The sequence below is a fragment of the Peromyscus maniculatus genome, chromosome 12 (genome assembly GCF_049852395.1).
Source record: "Peromyscus maniculatus bairdii isolate BWxNUB_F1_BW_parent chromosome 12, HU_Pman_BW_mat_3.1, whole genome shotgun sequence".
Lineage (NCBI taxonomy): Eukaryota > Metazoa > Chordata > Mammalia > Rodentia > Cricetidae > Peromyscus > Peromyscus maniculatus.
The window spans coordinates 2951261-2967054 of NC_134863.1; the positions used below are offsets into that span (position 1 = coordinate 2951261).

General features: G+C 41.8%; 1 protein-coding gene across 17 annotated transcripts in view; it reads right to left on the bottom strand.

Moving 5' to 3' along the window:
* Fgd4 (FYVE, RhoGEF and PH domain containing 4) overlaps positions 1-15794 on the bottom strand; it is a 197719-nt gene that overhangs the window by 58244 nt on the left and 123681 nt on the right. For all 17 annotated transcript variants that reach the window (XM_076548382.1, XM_076548381.1, XM_076548388.1 and 14 more), the window contains exon 4: positions 10524-11028. In XM_076548382.1, the coding sequence (XP_076404497.1) occupies positions 10524-11028 (505 nt within the window). The remainder of the gene's footprint in view (positions 1-10523; positions 11029-15794) is intronic.

Sequence of the window (15794 nt, forward strand, 5' to 3'; positions counted from 1 at the left end):
ACCATGACTACTCAATCATGGTACCTCCTGACAAGCCAGAAGAACCGAACTTGGAGAATTTCTGGGTAGCTGAACACAAGCTTTCTGCAAGCCAAGGCCTGCCAAAGAGGGCAAGCTTGACCTCCTCCTGCAAGCCAAAGCAGTTGGTCAGATGCACAATTTGAGTTTATGGTTTGCAATTTAAGTGAACTAACAGGGTTTTGTAGACTGAGCCCTCAACCTGAAGACTAGAGCTAGTATCTGAAATAACTAAATTCAAAGACACTGGCATGTCTCCATGCGGCTGACTGCTGCTCCCTGGTTGGAAGAAATTCTCACATTGAGGATTACAGAAGTGACCTGTATTCTGTGAGTATGGGAGAAACTGAAGTTAATATATTTGATGTTTCCTTTTATGTCACCAAGCTTAATTAAATTTATGCATAAATAAGGAAGTGGCTATATGTTGTTTTATATTTTTGTGGTGTTTGTGATGGAACCCTCAAATATACTGAGCAAGTAATCTCCTTACTGAGCCACATCTCTAGATTGCAGTAGGTTTAGAAGTTTCATTGGCGGGTTGGGGATTTAGCTCAGTGGTAGAGCGCTTGCCTAGCAAGCACAAAGCCCTGGGTTCGATCTCAGCTTCAAAAAAAAAAAAAAAAAAGTTTGTCGGGCGTTGGTGGCGCACGCCTTTAATCCCAGCACTCGGGAGGCAGAGGCAGGCGGATCTCTGTGAGTTCAAGGCCAGCCTGGGCTACCAAGTGAGTTCCAGGAAAGGCGCAAAGCTACACAGAGAAACCCTGTCTCGAAAAAAAACCAAAAAAAAAAAAAAAAAAAAAAAAGAAGTTTCATTGGCATACTGGGTCTAGCCTGATTTTTTTTTTTGACCATAAGATATTTAAATAAGCAGCTACAGTTAACATTTGCAAATTCAGAATTATCCAAGCTCTGCCTTGCCCTTAGCATTTCACTGAGAAACCCTCTGTACTGTGAGCCTTTGGAAACAATAACAGCCACCTAACACTGATTCAATAAACAGCCCAATTTCATTCTAGAGAATTCTAACAAACAGGCTTGCCATTTCAAGGTAACTAACAAATAATTATGAGTTTAAATAATTTTAAAATGTAGTAAATAATATGAAGAAGCACCCTATATTACCCCCTCCTTAAGGTAAAAGGATTTTTTAAAAAGATTTCTTTATGTAATTGTGAGTATATGTGCATTTGTGTATGATTAGACACATGTGCTTGTGCATACTAACACAGAAGTCACATAAGAGTACCAAGTGTCCTCTCCCATTTGCCACCTACACAGTTGAGGCAGGGTCTTTTCCTGAACCTAGGACTCTTATTTTCTCAGTTAGGCTGGAAACCAGCAAGAGCCATGATCTCCCTGTCTCTGCTCCCCTTAGAGCTGGAGTTACAGCCTTGCACAGGGAGCCAGGCCTTTTTTGTGGGTGCTGGAATCTGAACTCTGGTTCATGGTTGCACAGCACTCTACACTGCTGGGTGCTGGGATCTGAACTCTAGTTCATGGTTGCACAGCAGACACTCTACACTTCTGGGCTCTCTCTCCAGTCCAGCTGACTCCTTTAAAAAAAAACAAAATCCTTTGCAGCCTAGTGTGGAGGCTCCTGACTGCTGTTCCAGCATAGGAGATGGGAAGATCACTGAATTTTCAGGCAGTCCAGGCTAGAGTGAGCCTCTGCTTGGGAAAGCCAGCCTCCCCCAGCAGCACAGCCACCACAACAAACCAGAACAAAACCCAAGAATCGTGTGACTACACTCATATACTGAAAGTTGATTCTCAGGATAATGTCTAAAAATATATTTCAATGAAACCACCAGAATAAAAAAATATACCCTGTACAGCAATAGACTATATATGCAAATTTCTTTCTGCCTACAATGGTGCTGTAAAGGGGATGGATCCAGCTGCTGTAAAGGGGGATGGATCCAGCTGCTGTAAAGGGGGTGGATCCAACTGCTGTAAAGGGGGATGGATCCAGCTGCTATAAAGGGGGGTGGATCCAGCTGCTGTAAAGGGGGTGGATCCAGCTGCTGTAAAGGGGGTGGATCCAGCTGCTGTAAAGGGGGGTGGGTCCAGCTGCTGTAAAGGGGGGTGGGTCCAGCTGCTGTAAAGGGGATGGATCCAGCTGCTGTAAAGGGGGATGGATCCAGCTGCTGTAAAGGGGGTGGATCCAGCTGCTGTAAAGGGGGATGGATCCAGCTGCTATAAAGGGGGGTGGATCCAGCTGCTGTAAAGGGGATGGATCCAGCTGCTGTAAAGGGGGTGGATCCAGCTGCTGTAAAGGGGGTCCCTTCATGTACTTCTCTTTCCACGCTTAGTTCTCCCGATTGTTAGTTGTTGCTTCAGCTTTGCTTTTGCCAAAATGGATGAGCTGTTGGAATTATGCTTCTTAACTCTTTAGTATATTGAGCTCTTGTGTGATTTCATTTTAAGCAGGAAAAAGTTATTTTAAATAGTTACTCACAAATTATAAATTAATTGCAGTTTTTCCATCTCCCATATCCTTATTTGGGCTTACTTCACATGTGTATGTAAAAAATTTGTGTGAATCATCAGGCTGTTATGGGAATGAGCAAAATGACTCTCTGTTCTGGAGAATTTCTACCTACATTTGCTGTTCATGACTTACATTCTTCCACATCAAAAGAGGGGGTGGCTTTGTATAGATACATCTCAGAATTTGAGTCTCGTTCTCTCATAAAAACTGGCATTGACTTTGGAAACCAACATTGTGTTCCCTAATTCAAGAGGTGCATCGCTGTTTGGATACATCATTTTAGTGCCTTTTTCAGAAAGCAAAATATTTAATGTGGCTTCCAGGGTAATTTTAAGTTAAATCATAATGGTATTTTGACATTATATTTGGTCTGTACTCTGAAAATCTGGCCTGTGTGGGATACCTTATTATAAAATATCCCAAAATCTACAGATTAAAAAACTAAGAAGAAAGAAAATCAAGAAGAGTTAATACAAATGACAGCCTGTGACCACACTGGCCTCAAAGTTCACTACATAGCAGAGGATGACCTTGAACTTCTGACCTTCCTCCTTTCCTGCCTCCTGAGTCCCAGGATCACAGGCATGTACCATTACACCCATCTTATGCAGCACAGGGGTCAAAATCAGGGACCAGTACATGCTAGTTCTAGCATTCTACTAACTGAGCTATTTCCCCAGCTCATTCCCACTATTGACTTACAATTTACATACACAATAAAATAAAATAATAAAATAAAATAAAATAGCTCATCCTATATGGTGAGTGCCTCAGAACAAAATAGATGTGGAAGTGACATTTCAGATCTTGAGTCTACTCCTTTGACCCACACATGAAGAAACAGGGGTTTGTATACATTTAGCAAGTACATAACTCTGAAAATGCACCAAAAACAGTTTTTAGTAGTTTACTCCTTGTAAGAGATTCATACCCACAACATTATGAGGTAGATGCATAATCTCCCTTTAAGATGAGGTACTAAGATCCTATGTGTTGGTCCAGTCTGGTAAAGATGGAACTTAGAATATATAGTGACTGTAATAACCTAGACCCAGAAAAAAGAGCATCCTATGTTCTCTCTTTCTTGTGGGTCCTAGCTCCAAACCTTTACAGGTGCAAGTGTATAACCTGGAGTTAACACAGAAACCAGGGAAACAAAACAAGATAATGGGGTAGAGGAAGGGGCAGGTCTAGAGATCGGGGCAGTGGGATACAGCTGCTGTAAAGGGGGGTGAGGAGGATGGGGTAGGGGTGGAGGATGGATACAGCTGCTGTAAAGGGGGTGGGGAGGATGGGGTAGGGGTGGGGGATGGATACAGCTGCTGTAAAGGGGGGTGGGGAAGATGGGGTAGGGGTGGGGGATGGATACAGCTGCTGTAAAGGGGGATGAGGAGGACGGGGTAGGGGTGGGGGATGGATACAGCTGCTGTAAAGGGGGATGAGGAGGACGGGGTAGGGGTGGGGGATAGATACAGCTGCTGTAAAGGGGGATGAGGAGGACGGGGTAGGGGTGGGGGATGGATACAGCTGCTGTAAAGGGGGATGAGGAGGATGGGGTAGGGGTGGGGGATGGATACAGCTGCTGTAAAGGGGGTGGGGAAGATGGGGTAGGGGTGGGGGATGGATACAGCTGCTGTAAAGGGGGGTGGGGAGGACGGGGTAGGGGTGGGGGATGGATACAGCTGCTGTAAAGGGGGTGGGGAAGATGGGGGGTCTTTAGAGGGCAATGCAGAGGAAGAGGGAGGACATATAAACAATACTAGGAAGCTTGGAAAGGCAAAAGAGGACATCACTTCATAAACTTGAAAACATGTGCGATCTAGAAGCGTGGAGGGCGGCTCAGTGCTTGAGAGCATTTGCTGCTGTTGCAGAGGACACAGGTTTGGTTTCCAGCACTGCATGTCAGCTTTGCAACTCAGTTCCAGAGTATCCAGTTACCTCTTCTGGCCTCCATGGGCACTACAACATGGGGCGCACAGGCGCACAAGCAGGGAAAACACCCACGCACATAAACAAAATCTTAAAAGTATAATGTTAATGTATGTATACATGCATATGTATGCACATATGCATACATCCACATACACTTTTTAAAGGAGGTCCATGAAATGGAGGGACAATGATCCCACAAAAGCCATGTACTTGTGGTTATCTAACAATAACCCCAGCACCAGGCTTCTCACATCTTGATTTGAGTTGTTGCTTTGAAGGAAACAAGTCTCCCAAAACAATATGGGCAACTGCTGTTTCCCTTGTTTGCCTTTTAGAGTCTGAAAGTAAGTCCCAACTACTGAGGACACTGCACTTGGGACACAGGACTTGAAGGCGATGAGCTGGATGGACCTGGAAGCCTCCTGAGGAGTAGCTCTCATAGTATCTGAAGGTGCTGTGCAAACTGCCAAGGGAGAAAAGCAAGTAATAGTCTTACACAACTATAAAGCCTATGAACCACAACAGCTGGACCAGTAAGATATCCACAATGGTATAATAGCATCACTTTCATGTTGGGGTAACTGATAATCTTCGAATTGGACTCAAGGGCCACTAAATAGGAGAGAATTCATAGCTAGTACTGTAAACAGGCTGACTAGCCCTGGTTGGTGAAGTCATGGACCTGAGAGGAGAACTTATTACTACCATTTTTCAAACACTGGTTCTAACTGAACTCGGAATATATATCTTACCCACATATATGTATAAGCCTTACCCATCATCAAAGAGGCTTCTTTTGGCAACAAAGATCCACATCTAGTCAAAATGCAGAGAATAAGGGACTGTAGGATGTCCAACCCCAACTTGTAGAGGCAACAGGTAAAGCCACGGAACACGTGGCAACATATAGATTAACAGAAATGGGCTTAGTATAAGAGTAAGAGCTAGTCAGTGGTAGGCCTGAGCTAATGGCCAAGCAGTTTAAATAATATAAGAGTCGGTGTGTTTATTTTTACCCTGGAAACCCCATAAAGCCATGGAAGTTAGTGTGTCTATGCAATTCCAGGGGACTCTGTGAGTTGGCAGGCAGAGGCAGAGCTCAGAAGCTTCTGGGCCTGCTAGTGTAGCATATACAACAATCAACAAGAGACTCTGCCTTAAACAAGAAGGGTGAAAGGTGTAGACCAACCTCTACATGTACACAACACACACACACACACACACACACACACACACACACACACACACAAACTGCACACTAGCCCACTGCACACCAGCCCACATCAATCTGTCTTCAGCTTTCCTCATAAGTTAAGGCCTCAGGTGATCATGGGTCCATAAGCCTGCACTACCAGCTCCTTGGGAGGATGAGGTTTAATTAAAGGCCAGGAGTACAATGACCCCAGGCAATCCAGTGAGATTACAACTCAGAAATAAGTCTAGCCCATTGCTCTCATACTAATTTCTCTATCCTTTCTGGCCTCATTATAAGACCAATTTGATTGGAATTAAAAATCTTAATTGAAGTCCATGCTCATCAATATATTTCCTTAAATATTGAATCTTGCCTTTGCTCATTGACTATATCTCCTATCCCATCCCACTTCATCCTTGACCATGCAGCCAATTTCAAGTCTACTTCACCTGCTTCTTAGCAGCCTGTCCATCACTTGGTATTCTTGGAGCACAAATGTTTCATTTGTGTTTCTAAATTAATCAATGATCTAAACATTACAACTACAGCATCTAGGAGAGAGGAAAAATGTGACCAGAACATACTGTATGAAAAAATCAATTAAAAAATAATTACAACCAAACAGTAATTGAAAATGGAGGAAAAAATAACTTAGATTACAACACTTGTTTGTAACTGAACACAAGGTTTCACAAATAACAGGAATTTGTCGATCACTGAGCTACATCCTTTGTCCATTAATTTTCATGTTAGCATATGTGACAGTTAGATATTCTGAATGCTTATCAGCCCTCAGACTAATCTTTCCTTTACCAATCAGTACCAGATTAATCCCTCCTCCCTGGAATCCCCCTAACTCTACTTAAAAGGAGCTTGAGCCTCCCTTAGGGATAGCTATTTGCCACCCCAACATGTTGGAAATAATAAATGCTCTTGCTGTTGCATACGTGACTGATGCTCTTTCTTGGGGGGCTTCTCTCAGACCCTAACAGATGTCACAGGGGACAGTACCCTAATTCCTGTCTGGAGTGAAGTTTAGTTTTCATAAGTGCTTAAACTAATAAAGCATACTCTGCAATGAGACAAAAACTATGTGTTTAGCATGCCTTAGAAGGAATTTAATTAAAAATGATTGCCGTTTCTTAAGTACACACACTTTAATGGATACGTATCTACAAAGTCGTATAAATGAAAATCTCTCCATAGTTTCACATGCACAAGGTAAACTTTACAAGGTAGATATTCCTTCAAATATATTGTGTTTGTCTTTTCTCAAAGTTACTCAGAGTGTTTCTTTCTTCAAAGTATCACCTAGTGACTAAAGGTATAACAAAATGCTTATGATTTGAACTTTATTTTTATTTGCCAGTTTTGATGTTTAAAAGATACTTTTAGATGTACAGCTATATTGCAGATTACTAGCATTTATTTAAGATGAATATAGTGTTACATGCTTGTAATTCCAACCCACAGGATGCTGAGGTAGGTAGGAGGGTTGGGAGTTTGAGGCTACCCTGGACAACCTAAGGAGTTCCATAGAAGATCCTGCCTCAGAAAACTGAAGTTTCATTGTTGGAAGAGTGTAGTGCTCTCAGAGTAGTCAGGATGCCAGTTAGTCATCCTCTAGCTTTTACATGGTAAAAATTAAAATATTTTACAGTTGCCATTGTTCAAAATATATCCTCATATCAATAAAATAGCTTATAATCAGAGAGACTCTTTAAAGTCAGTTCTCACTTATTAATAGTGACTAATGGTATATTTTAATAAGATTAAACTTCCAGACTATTATACCTTTCTATTTATACTTTGCATTTGACTGTACCAGGCTTTTTCTTTTGGTCTGCCACCCAGCCAGCTCCCAAATCATGACACAGAGACTTACTATTAGTTATGAATGCTCGGCCTGGCTAGCTCTTTTAACTTAAATTAACCTGTTTCTCTTTATCTACCCTTTGCCTTGGGGATTTTTACTTTTCTTTCCTTCTGTATATCTTATTTTCACTGCTTCGCATGTCTGGTTGGTTGGCGGCTGCCTGGCTTCTGCCCCAGGCATGTCCCTCATTCTCTCCTCCTTCTCTTATTCTTTTTCCTTTTTGAGCCTAGATTTCTCCTTCTGTTTATTCTTTCTGTCCACAAGCTGCACCTATCCTTTCTCTGCCCAGCTAATGACCATTCAGCTCTTTATTAGACCAATCAGGTGCCTTAGGCAGGCAAGGGGAAACAAAGGTAACACATCTTTACATCATTGAACAAATGCAGCATGAACAAAAGTCACACACCTTTACACAGTTAAAGTAATATTCCTCAGCATAAACAAATGCCACACATCTCTGCCCAGTTAAAATAATATTCCACACCATTTGCCATTGTTTTTCATCTTCCCTGCGGGTGGGCATTTGGGAAACGTCTACTAAGGGCAGGAGGGTAGTCTGGCTGTCACCCTCAGGGGTAATCTGGTTAACCGGGCTGGCTAGCCAAGCGTCCCTTCCCACCCTCACTGTGCCATGGGCATCTTGACGCCTTCTACTCAGTTCGAGAGGACCACCTTTCTGGACAGAGAAGGGTGTTCCTTCATCAACGGTACACAAGGGAGCTGTGCTGCCCACTAGAGCTTCCTTCAAGAAAACGGCCACTAGGTTGACTATTTGTTTAAATGAGATTGACTTGAAACTCTTCTTACATAAGTCTCTTTATCCACTTACATAAAGACAGAGTGATTATTTTTCAGTTGTGTGCATGATAAATTTCAAAATATTGTATCTTAACACTTCATCACATTAGAAAGTTTAAGAAGCACTAGATGATCTGAAGGTCACCAAGGGTATTTATCACACATAACCACATAGAATTACTACATTATCATGGAAAAGAGCTCTGTCATCATGAAGCTTATATCCCTTAACTACACAGGAGTTTTCCTGACCTGTCCAGCCCTAAGCCAGAAGGAGCACCATCAGTTCCTTGTCCCAACTACTTACTACACAATAGTCTACTACAAATTGTAAAAAGAAGTTCTCTTTTATTCCTAATTATGTTAAAATACAGTTAACAAAATATACCGTCCCTGACCATTAACATATAACATAGACAAGGAAACAGAGTGGCAGGCTTCAGAGAAGGACAGGGTGACGCACTAACACCATGCTGGCACCGGGTGGTGTTTGGATCAACAGCTCACCCTACGTGGCATGTGCCATCCACTAGGTATCAGGGAAAGACCCTGTATTACACTCTGATTCATTAGCTTAATAATAAAAAAGGTTTGTTTTTGTCCTGTTCTGCCGTATTTGTTCTTATTTTTAGATGCCCATTTGTATTCTAATGAGAAAGAGAAAGAAAGGGTATGAATTTGGCTGGGTGGGGAAAAAGGGATGATCTGGGACAAATGGGAAGGGAAAGAATAATTAGAATATATTTTATGAAAAAATATCTATTTTCAAAAAAGAAAAAAAATTGTATTATCTCTCTCAAGTCAAGTAAAATTCATCTAAGAATATGCAGCTACAAAAACAACACAAAGTAGAAGGACCAGCCAGGGACCAACCACAGGAGCCACACAAACCCCCTTCACAGGAGCGGCACTTGGGCATCACAGGTGACCCTAAGGGCATCATCTCAACTGAGAAAGACAACGTGCTTCTGGCCGCCTCTTCCTGTCACCATCGCTCAAGTGCGGAAACACCCAATTTTATCCCGCTGACTCACATGGAGAATCCCTTTGCTGTGCTGTGTTTCTTTGCCTTTTTAGACAATGTTATGAAGCATGAGTCACTTTCTCTCACCCATTTGCTTACAATTATAATCCTCGTTGATTACACTTCAGTTAGAGTTCTAAATACAACCACCAGTCAGTCAGTCAACATTTTAGAATCAGCCCTTTACTATGTGTCTGCCTATGCTAGGGCATAAAACCACAAGTATCATAAGTAGATTTAAGATTTGGATTTTCCATTTGATATTCCTACAATTGCCAAAGTTTTAATTTTATTTAATATATTCAACAAGAAACATCAAGCAAGAGAAATTTCTAGGTTGTTTTCAGAAAAATACACAGCATGTTAAAGACTAGGAAATTCACAATGAAACTTACATGACACATTTGCTACAAGAAATCCAAAGTACGGCATGAATGCCATGTTATTAAAATCCCAAAGTAAGATACTGATATAAACAAGACCAAAACAATCTGCGATTAGAGTCACATACAAAAATACCTGTGAGTTAATGGATGTGCCAGAAGCAGTATCAAGATTTTCTGGTTCTGTTTGATCAATCACATTATACTTTTTCATTTTCTAAAAGATTTCCTTAAAAGTATGATAAAATACAGCTAGCAAAACTTCCTATTTTATGTGAACTGTATCACCCCGACTCCTGAGCTGCTGACTGCACCCATGCCGGTGCTTAACCCTGAGGGATCAAGTCTCAGGTCACTCTCATCTCACGGTGCTGGTTCAGTTCCCTCCAGGTCCACCCTGGTCTAGTGTAACACCCCTGGCTGTAGAAGCTGGTATTTCCTGCATGTTCCTATTTAGGTTTGCAGTTTGTTATACCAGGGAAACAATACTGCTCTATAACACCAACATCTAGAGCCACAAAGAACATCTGCCTCCCAAGTGGAAATAACATGGTTGCTGTGGTTTTCCTACAACACAACCATGCTTTTAGAAATCACAACAGAATGATCAAAAGAAGGTACACAAGAAGAAAAAGGGAAACACCTTTGAGAGGGGATAGAACCCAGTAGCTGCTGGAGCTTGCAAAGGGTTTATCTGCTAGTGTGTGTAACCTGAGTCATGCATTTCACAGGTGTTATGAAAGCATCTGGAACAGTAACACACTAGGCAATGCTTCCCTGGAATGAGACAGTTTATGCTTTACCTTCATTTCATGGTGCTGGTCCAGCTTATCCAGTTCCATGGTGCTCACTCCATTTTCCTTCTCTTGTAGCTCAGTTTCCATTCCCGGCCCTCCTCCTTTGGAGGGCAGCCCTAAGTCAGCTCCTGGAGCCCCGCAGCTGTCAGAAGCATTTTCATCATGGCTATTGGTTATGGATGATGCAGGATCTGTGGTAGTTTCATTTCTTTCTCCATTCACCAAGTGTGTATGAAGAGAGGCCACATCAGTTTGAACAGAGGTCTCTGGGCTACACGTAGTCTCTTTCTCATCTTCACATTCCATCTGGTTTTGTGCTGCCACCACGCCGTTGGCCGAACAACTATGTTGGCCCCGAGTCTGATCTGCATCATTTTCCTGCTTCTGTGGAGAGTGCTGTGCTAGGAATTTCTGCCGAGGTGTGGAGGTCAATCCATGCTGTCCTGGAGTTTGAGGAATATTTAGGTTCACTGTAGAATCTTTTTGCAAGTCAATGTAACTTGACAAAACACTGTAAGATAAAATACAAAAAGAAACATCAGTATGAAAAGCTTTAGAATGAAAACGAGTCAATTCCAGGTGAAAAGAAACATCATACCGATTCATGATGGTTTTGGAAACACAGATTCTTTGGACATGAGCCACATTTAAACAAGCAGTTATTTAGAAAGGAGGAAAGGCTGGAGATGGGTCACCTGTAAATGGCTAGGCTCACAACCAAAAGCAGACGGGATGAACCTGAACATTTCTTGGTTGGAGCATTCCCATGAGCTGTTTACTAATACAACTTTTTCAGTAAGGATAGAGATGAAAGAGTATTTGTTTAACGAGATTGCCTTTTCCCAAGATCTTTATTTCTTAACATTTCTTCAAACAAGCATAGGCATTCCTTGTTTATGAACTGGATATAAAACCAAGTTAATTTGATTTGGAAAGTAGAAACATTTGAAAAACTTTATTACACATAATAAGTAGTGGTAGCTGCCAACTGATCCCCAATGGTTCTCTTTAGTTTTGCTTTTGATCTCTTCAATCTGGTCCTCACAAATCAGATCTTTATACATGCAAGAGTTCACTTGCAAGACTCATGCATGACATCTGCAAGACTCTTGCCTTCTCCAGCTCCCACGTCTCCCATCTCCTGGACCGCCTTTCCCCTTACTGAGGCCTTGCCACCCTTCTGTAGTTCTCCATTTGTGCACATCGTAGGGGCAGCAGCCCTGCTCTTGTGGGCCCAGCAAATCTTCCCCAGGGCACTGGTAGAGGGCACTCCTCCGTCACTGTCACTCAGGCCTTTTGAGAAGCTTTTCTTGGTTGTTCTATCTACACAGCATACTCTACCACTTTCTCTAATCTTCTTTTAATCATCTTTAAAGCCCTGTTAATAGTTATTATTGTTGATAGTCTATGTAATCTTGATAGTATTAACTGGACAAAAGAAAATCCTCCCAATATATAATCATGTTCCTATGGAAATATTTGTAAAGCATTTTAACCTATAATTTAAAGTTGAGGGAGAGAACATAAACTCAAAGCTATAAATATCTGATAAATTTCTGTGACATAAATAAAAAGAAATTAAAACAGATTAAGAGTCTATGAGCGTGAAGATAGTGTTTTCTTGTTCCCAGATTTATTCCTACAACTTAGCTTGATATGTGAAGAGTTCAACAAATGTCTAAGATTGTAGATGGCTGTGGTGACCCTGCGGCAACGACACAACAGCAGACAATGTTCACAAAGTACCCACTAAGGGTCGCAAACCATGCTAAGTCTTCTACCTGATTCCTAAAGCCGGGCCATGAACAGAGGAATCTACACATGGGAGGATTCGGTCCTACGGCCAATGTCACCTGGCTAGCAAGTGGCAAAACTAGAACTCAAGCTGTGAAGTCCAGCTCTAATCCCATCACCTTTGCCCCACGTATAAGGAAACCTTTTAGTGGGACTGAGGAGCAGGTGAATAGCTACCAACAAAAAGCGGGGACAAAATCGAAGACTGATCACCATCTTCAGTACAGGTGGGACTCTGGGTGAGCTATGGCAAGGCACTTTAGCAAGTGCAGAGATGTGCTGTTACCTTCATCCTTCATCCTAACCCACCCTTACCCAAAGAACAGAAAAATGGAACAGTGAGAGTTAGCAACAAAGAAAGGAAGAAAAAATGTATGGTCCAAGTTCAACCCCAGGGCCACAGTAGTAAGAGAAGGGAAAAAATGTCAGAAGGAGAAATGTTTATATATAAAAAGAAGGAAGTGGCCAGCATAAGCAAGTGTGACACATTCTACTTTGTGATTGCCCTCTATACATAGTGTATATTGAGCCTGGATAATCTGTCAAAAGTCCTCAGAGATGAACCAAGCTGTCCACTTTCTATAGTCTCCAAAAGCATGCCTTGGAAAGCAGCAATTTCCTGCAGCAGCTGACATCAAAAGCACATCTGCACCAGGAGCAAGAGCTGGGAACACGGAAAAGCAGGAGTTAAACCAGTGCTCAGGAGACCCTGCAGCCTGCAGAAGGCAAGTGTGTGTGTGTGTGTGTGTGTGTGTGTGTGTGTGTGTGTGTGTGTGTGTGTGTGTGTGTGTTGGAGTTAGCCATGCAATATGCTTGGGAAAGCCCAGCACTTGTCTGTGGGAAGGCGTTATTTTTAAAATCATGAAGTTTTTTTAAGCTAAAAAAGAGTATTTTTTCTTATTCCAGGAGAAAGAAAAATGCGAGAAAAAGGAAGCTACAGTAAAAAATAAAATAAAATCTACTCGCTCCAAATCATTCTAAGAATGGTATTACTTTCATCCAAGTGAAACTATGACACTCAGCTGGTCCTTTAAAAAGTATTTATGATTGGTGTGTGTGTGTAAGAGAGGGAGGGAGGGAGGGAGGGAAAGAGAGAGAGAGAGAGAGAGAGAGAACACGCATGGGCTGTGGAGCACTGTGGAGGTCAGGAGTCAGATCTCTCCTTCTACCCTGAGTTTCAGGCGTGCGTGCGGGGCAGGCGCTCCTCCTGCTGAGCCACCTCACTGGTCTTCATCTAAGGTCCCCAACAGCAGTGATACGTGGCCCTCCAAGGTCCTTCTGGCTTATTTCTGTGGTTATTGAGAACCCAGTGGCCTCCTTTTGTTTTACAAAGTAGTAGGCTGTGACAATAGGGATCAAAACTGAAACCCAGACTGCAGGCTTGTGGACGCTGTCCAACAGTAAAATCAATGCAGTATTAACCTGCTTTGCAGACCCTTTTAGAACTGGCTGTCCTGATGTGAGGACATGACAGCCAGCCCTAAGCTGATGGCACTGTGTTTTTTCCTGCCCAGAGATGAACTCCTCCATCCTAGTCATTGGAAAGCTCAGACCTGAATAAATTTACACAGGTACCCATGTGATGACTTAATATGGAGCCGAGTATATGGACTGTTGACCTTTGGTTCTGGAATGCCTGAGAGATCCTTGTGGCCTGCAAGTGAGATAAGAATAGGATAATGGAACCGCCTTTAATCCCAGCACTCGGGAGGCAGAGGCAGGCATAGCTTTCTAAGTTCAAGGCCAGCCTGGTCTACAGAGTGAGTTTCAGGACAGTCAGGACTACACGGAGAAACCCGGACTCAAAAAAGAAATAATAGGATAATGGGCTGTGAGTATTAACAGCTGCTTTTGCTTGTGTAAAACTCACTATCACTATGAGAAAGTGAGGAAATTATTACTATATTATTATTACTATATAGTGGGAAAGAAAGAAAAACTATGGGAAGCAAAACAGTTTTCCTGTCCGGCTGTGGAGTCCATGGATAGTTGTGACACACACCTTTCTGATGTCCACCTTACAACCTCACCTCACCCCCTTCTGAACGGTACACTGTCTGGCTTTAAGGCTGCCGTCCTTCTGCTAGCAGTAAGAATAAATTCACTTAATCTAAGTTGGAATTGAGTCTAAGTCTTTAGTGGATTTGAACACCACCCACTGGCACTGCTTGTATGACACCAGACCAATGCCAATGCTGCTTGCAATGGAGTCCACCACAAGTAGAACCCTGCAAAGCTTTGTCCAAACATGGACATTGTGCCTTACGTATGCTTAGAACCATGAATTACAGCACATCCTTCCTTACATATAGTACAAAAGTTGTACCCATTTTACCTGGAGAGATAAATTCAAATAATGCAGAGAATGGGTCACAGAACTGATGACAGTAGAAACATCAGCCTTTGGAATATTGGCTCCTTTGAGGTCCCCAAGCCCTGATGAAAGCACTCATACCAAGCTCAGGCTCCAGCCCTCCTTACATTCTGCAGTCACTGTAGTGGCTGTAGAATCTGTAAACTGGAAGGACCTCTTTTGAATCAATTCACTCTGAGAAGAAAAAAAACTGAATGGAATTTAATCATTCCTTTAAATATTGCTATAATTTTAGCTATCAAAAGCATTACAAATTCCCTTCAGAGGTATTTGAGGATTTACAGGAGATATCACAACTGGTCAGGAATGAAACATGAAGACAGGCTTTTAATCATTTTTCTCCAGAAGTTATAACTATTATAGTAAGCATAATATTTTATAAATGCATTACATTTTAGTTTCTTCTTTTGTTTTTGAGAGAGTCTTGCCATGGGGGCCAGACTCTCCTCAAACTCTCCATCCCCCTGCTTCAGCCCTGTGAGTGTTGTGATTATAGGCCTGTGCCCCCAGCTGGCTTATGTTTACATTTTGAATTTTGAATGAAAGACATTGTAGTTCTGTGCTTGCTCATGCTTCCCAGGACATCCCCAAATATTCCTGAGCTATAATGTCACTATATATATAATAATGATACTTAAAAGTTCATATACATGAAACACCCATACATATAAAATAGTAAAATAAAATTTAAAAAAATGATTCATGTAATGGGAAATTATCCCTCAATATTACACCTAAGTGAGTGAAACTCTTTGGCTGTATGGTGTAAGTGAAATGATAGACATTCTATTCAGATTTCTAATGACAAACAATTCTAAGATGAAACAATTTAGGTTGTACAAGCAGAAAAGCAACTTGTTTAAATTTGGTTTTTATTTTTACATGAAAAAGCACATTTTTCTCATACATTAGAACTAAAGAATATAAAATTCCCTTGTTTAGAATGAAATGGGTATTCAGCATGAGTTTTGTGTTTATCTCTCTGAACCACTTATTATGAGGTAACAAAAGGAAGAGGGAAGCAGGCTGAATTGGTATAGCAGCCTCTTGTTAAATGAAATGAGTCAGAAAGACTAGAGAGGGCCCAGGAAGGCAAGAATCCACAGGAG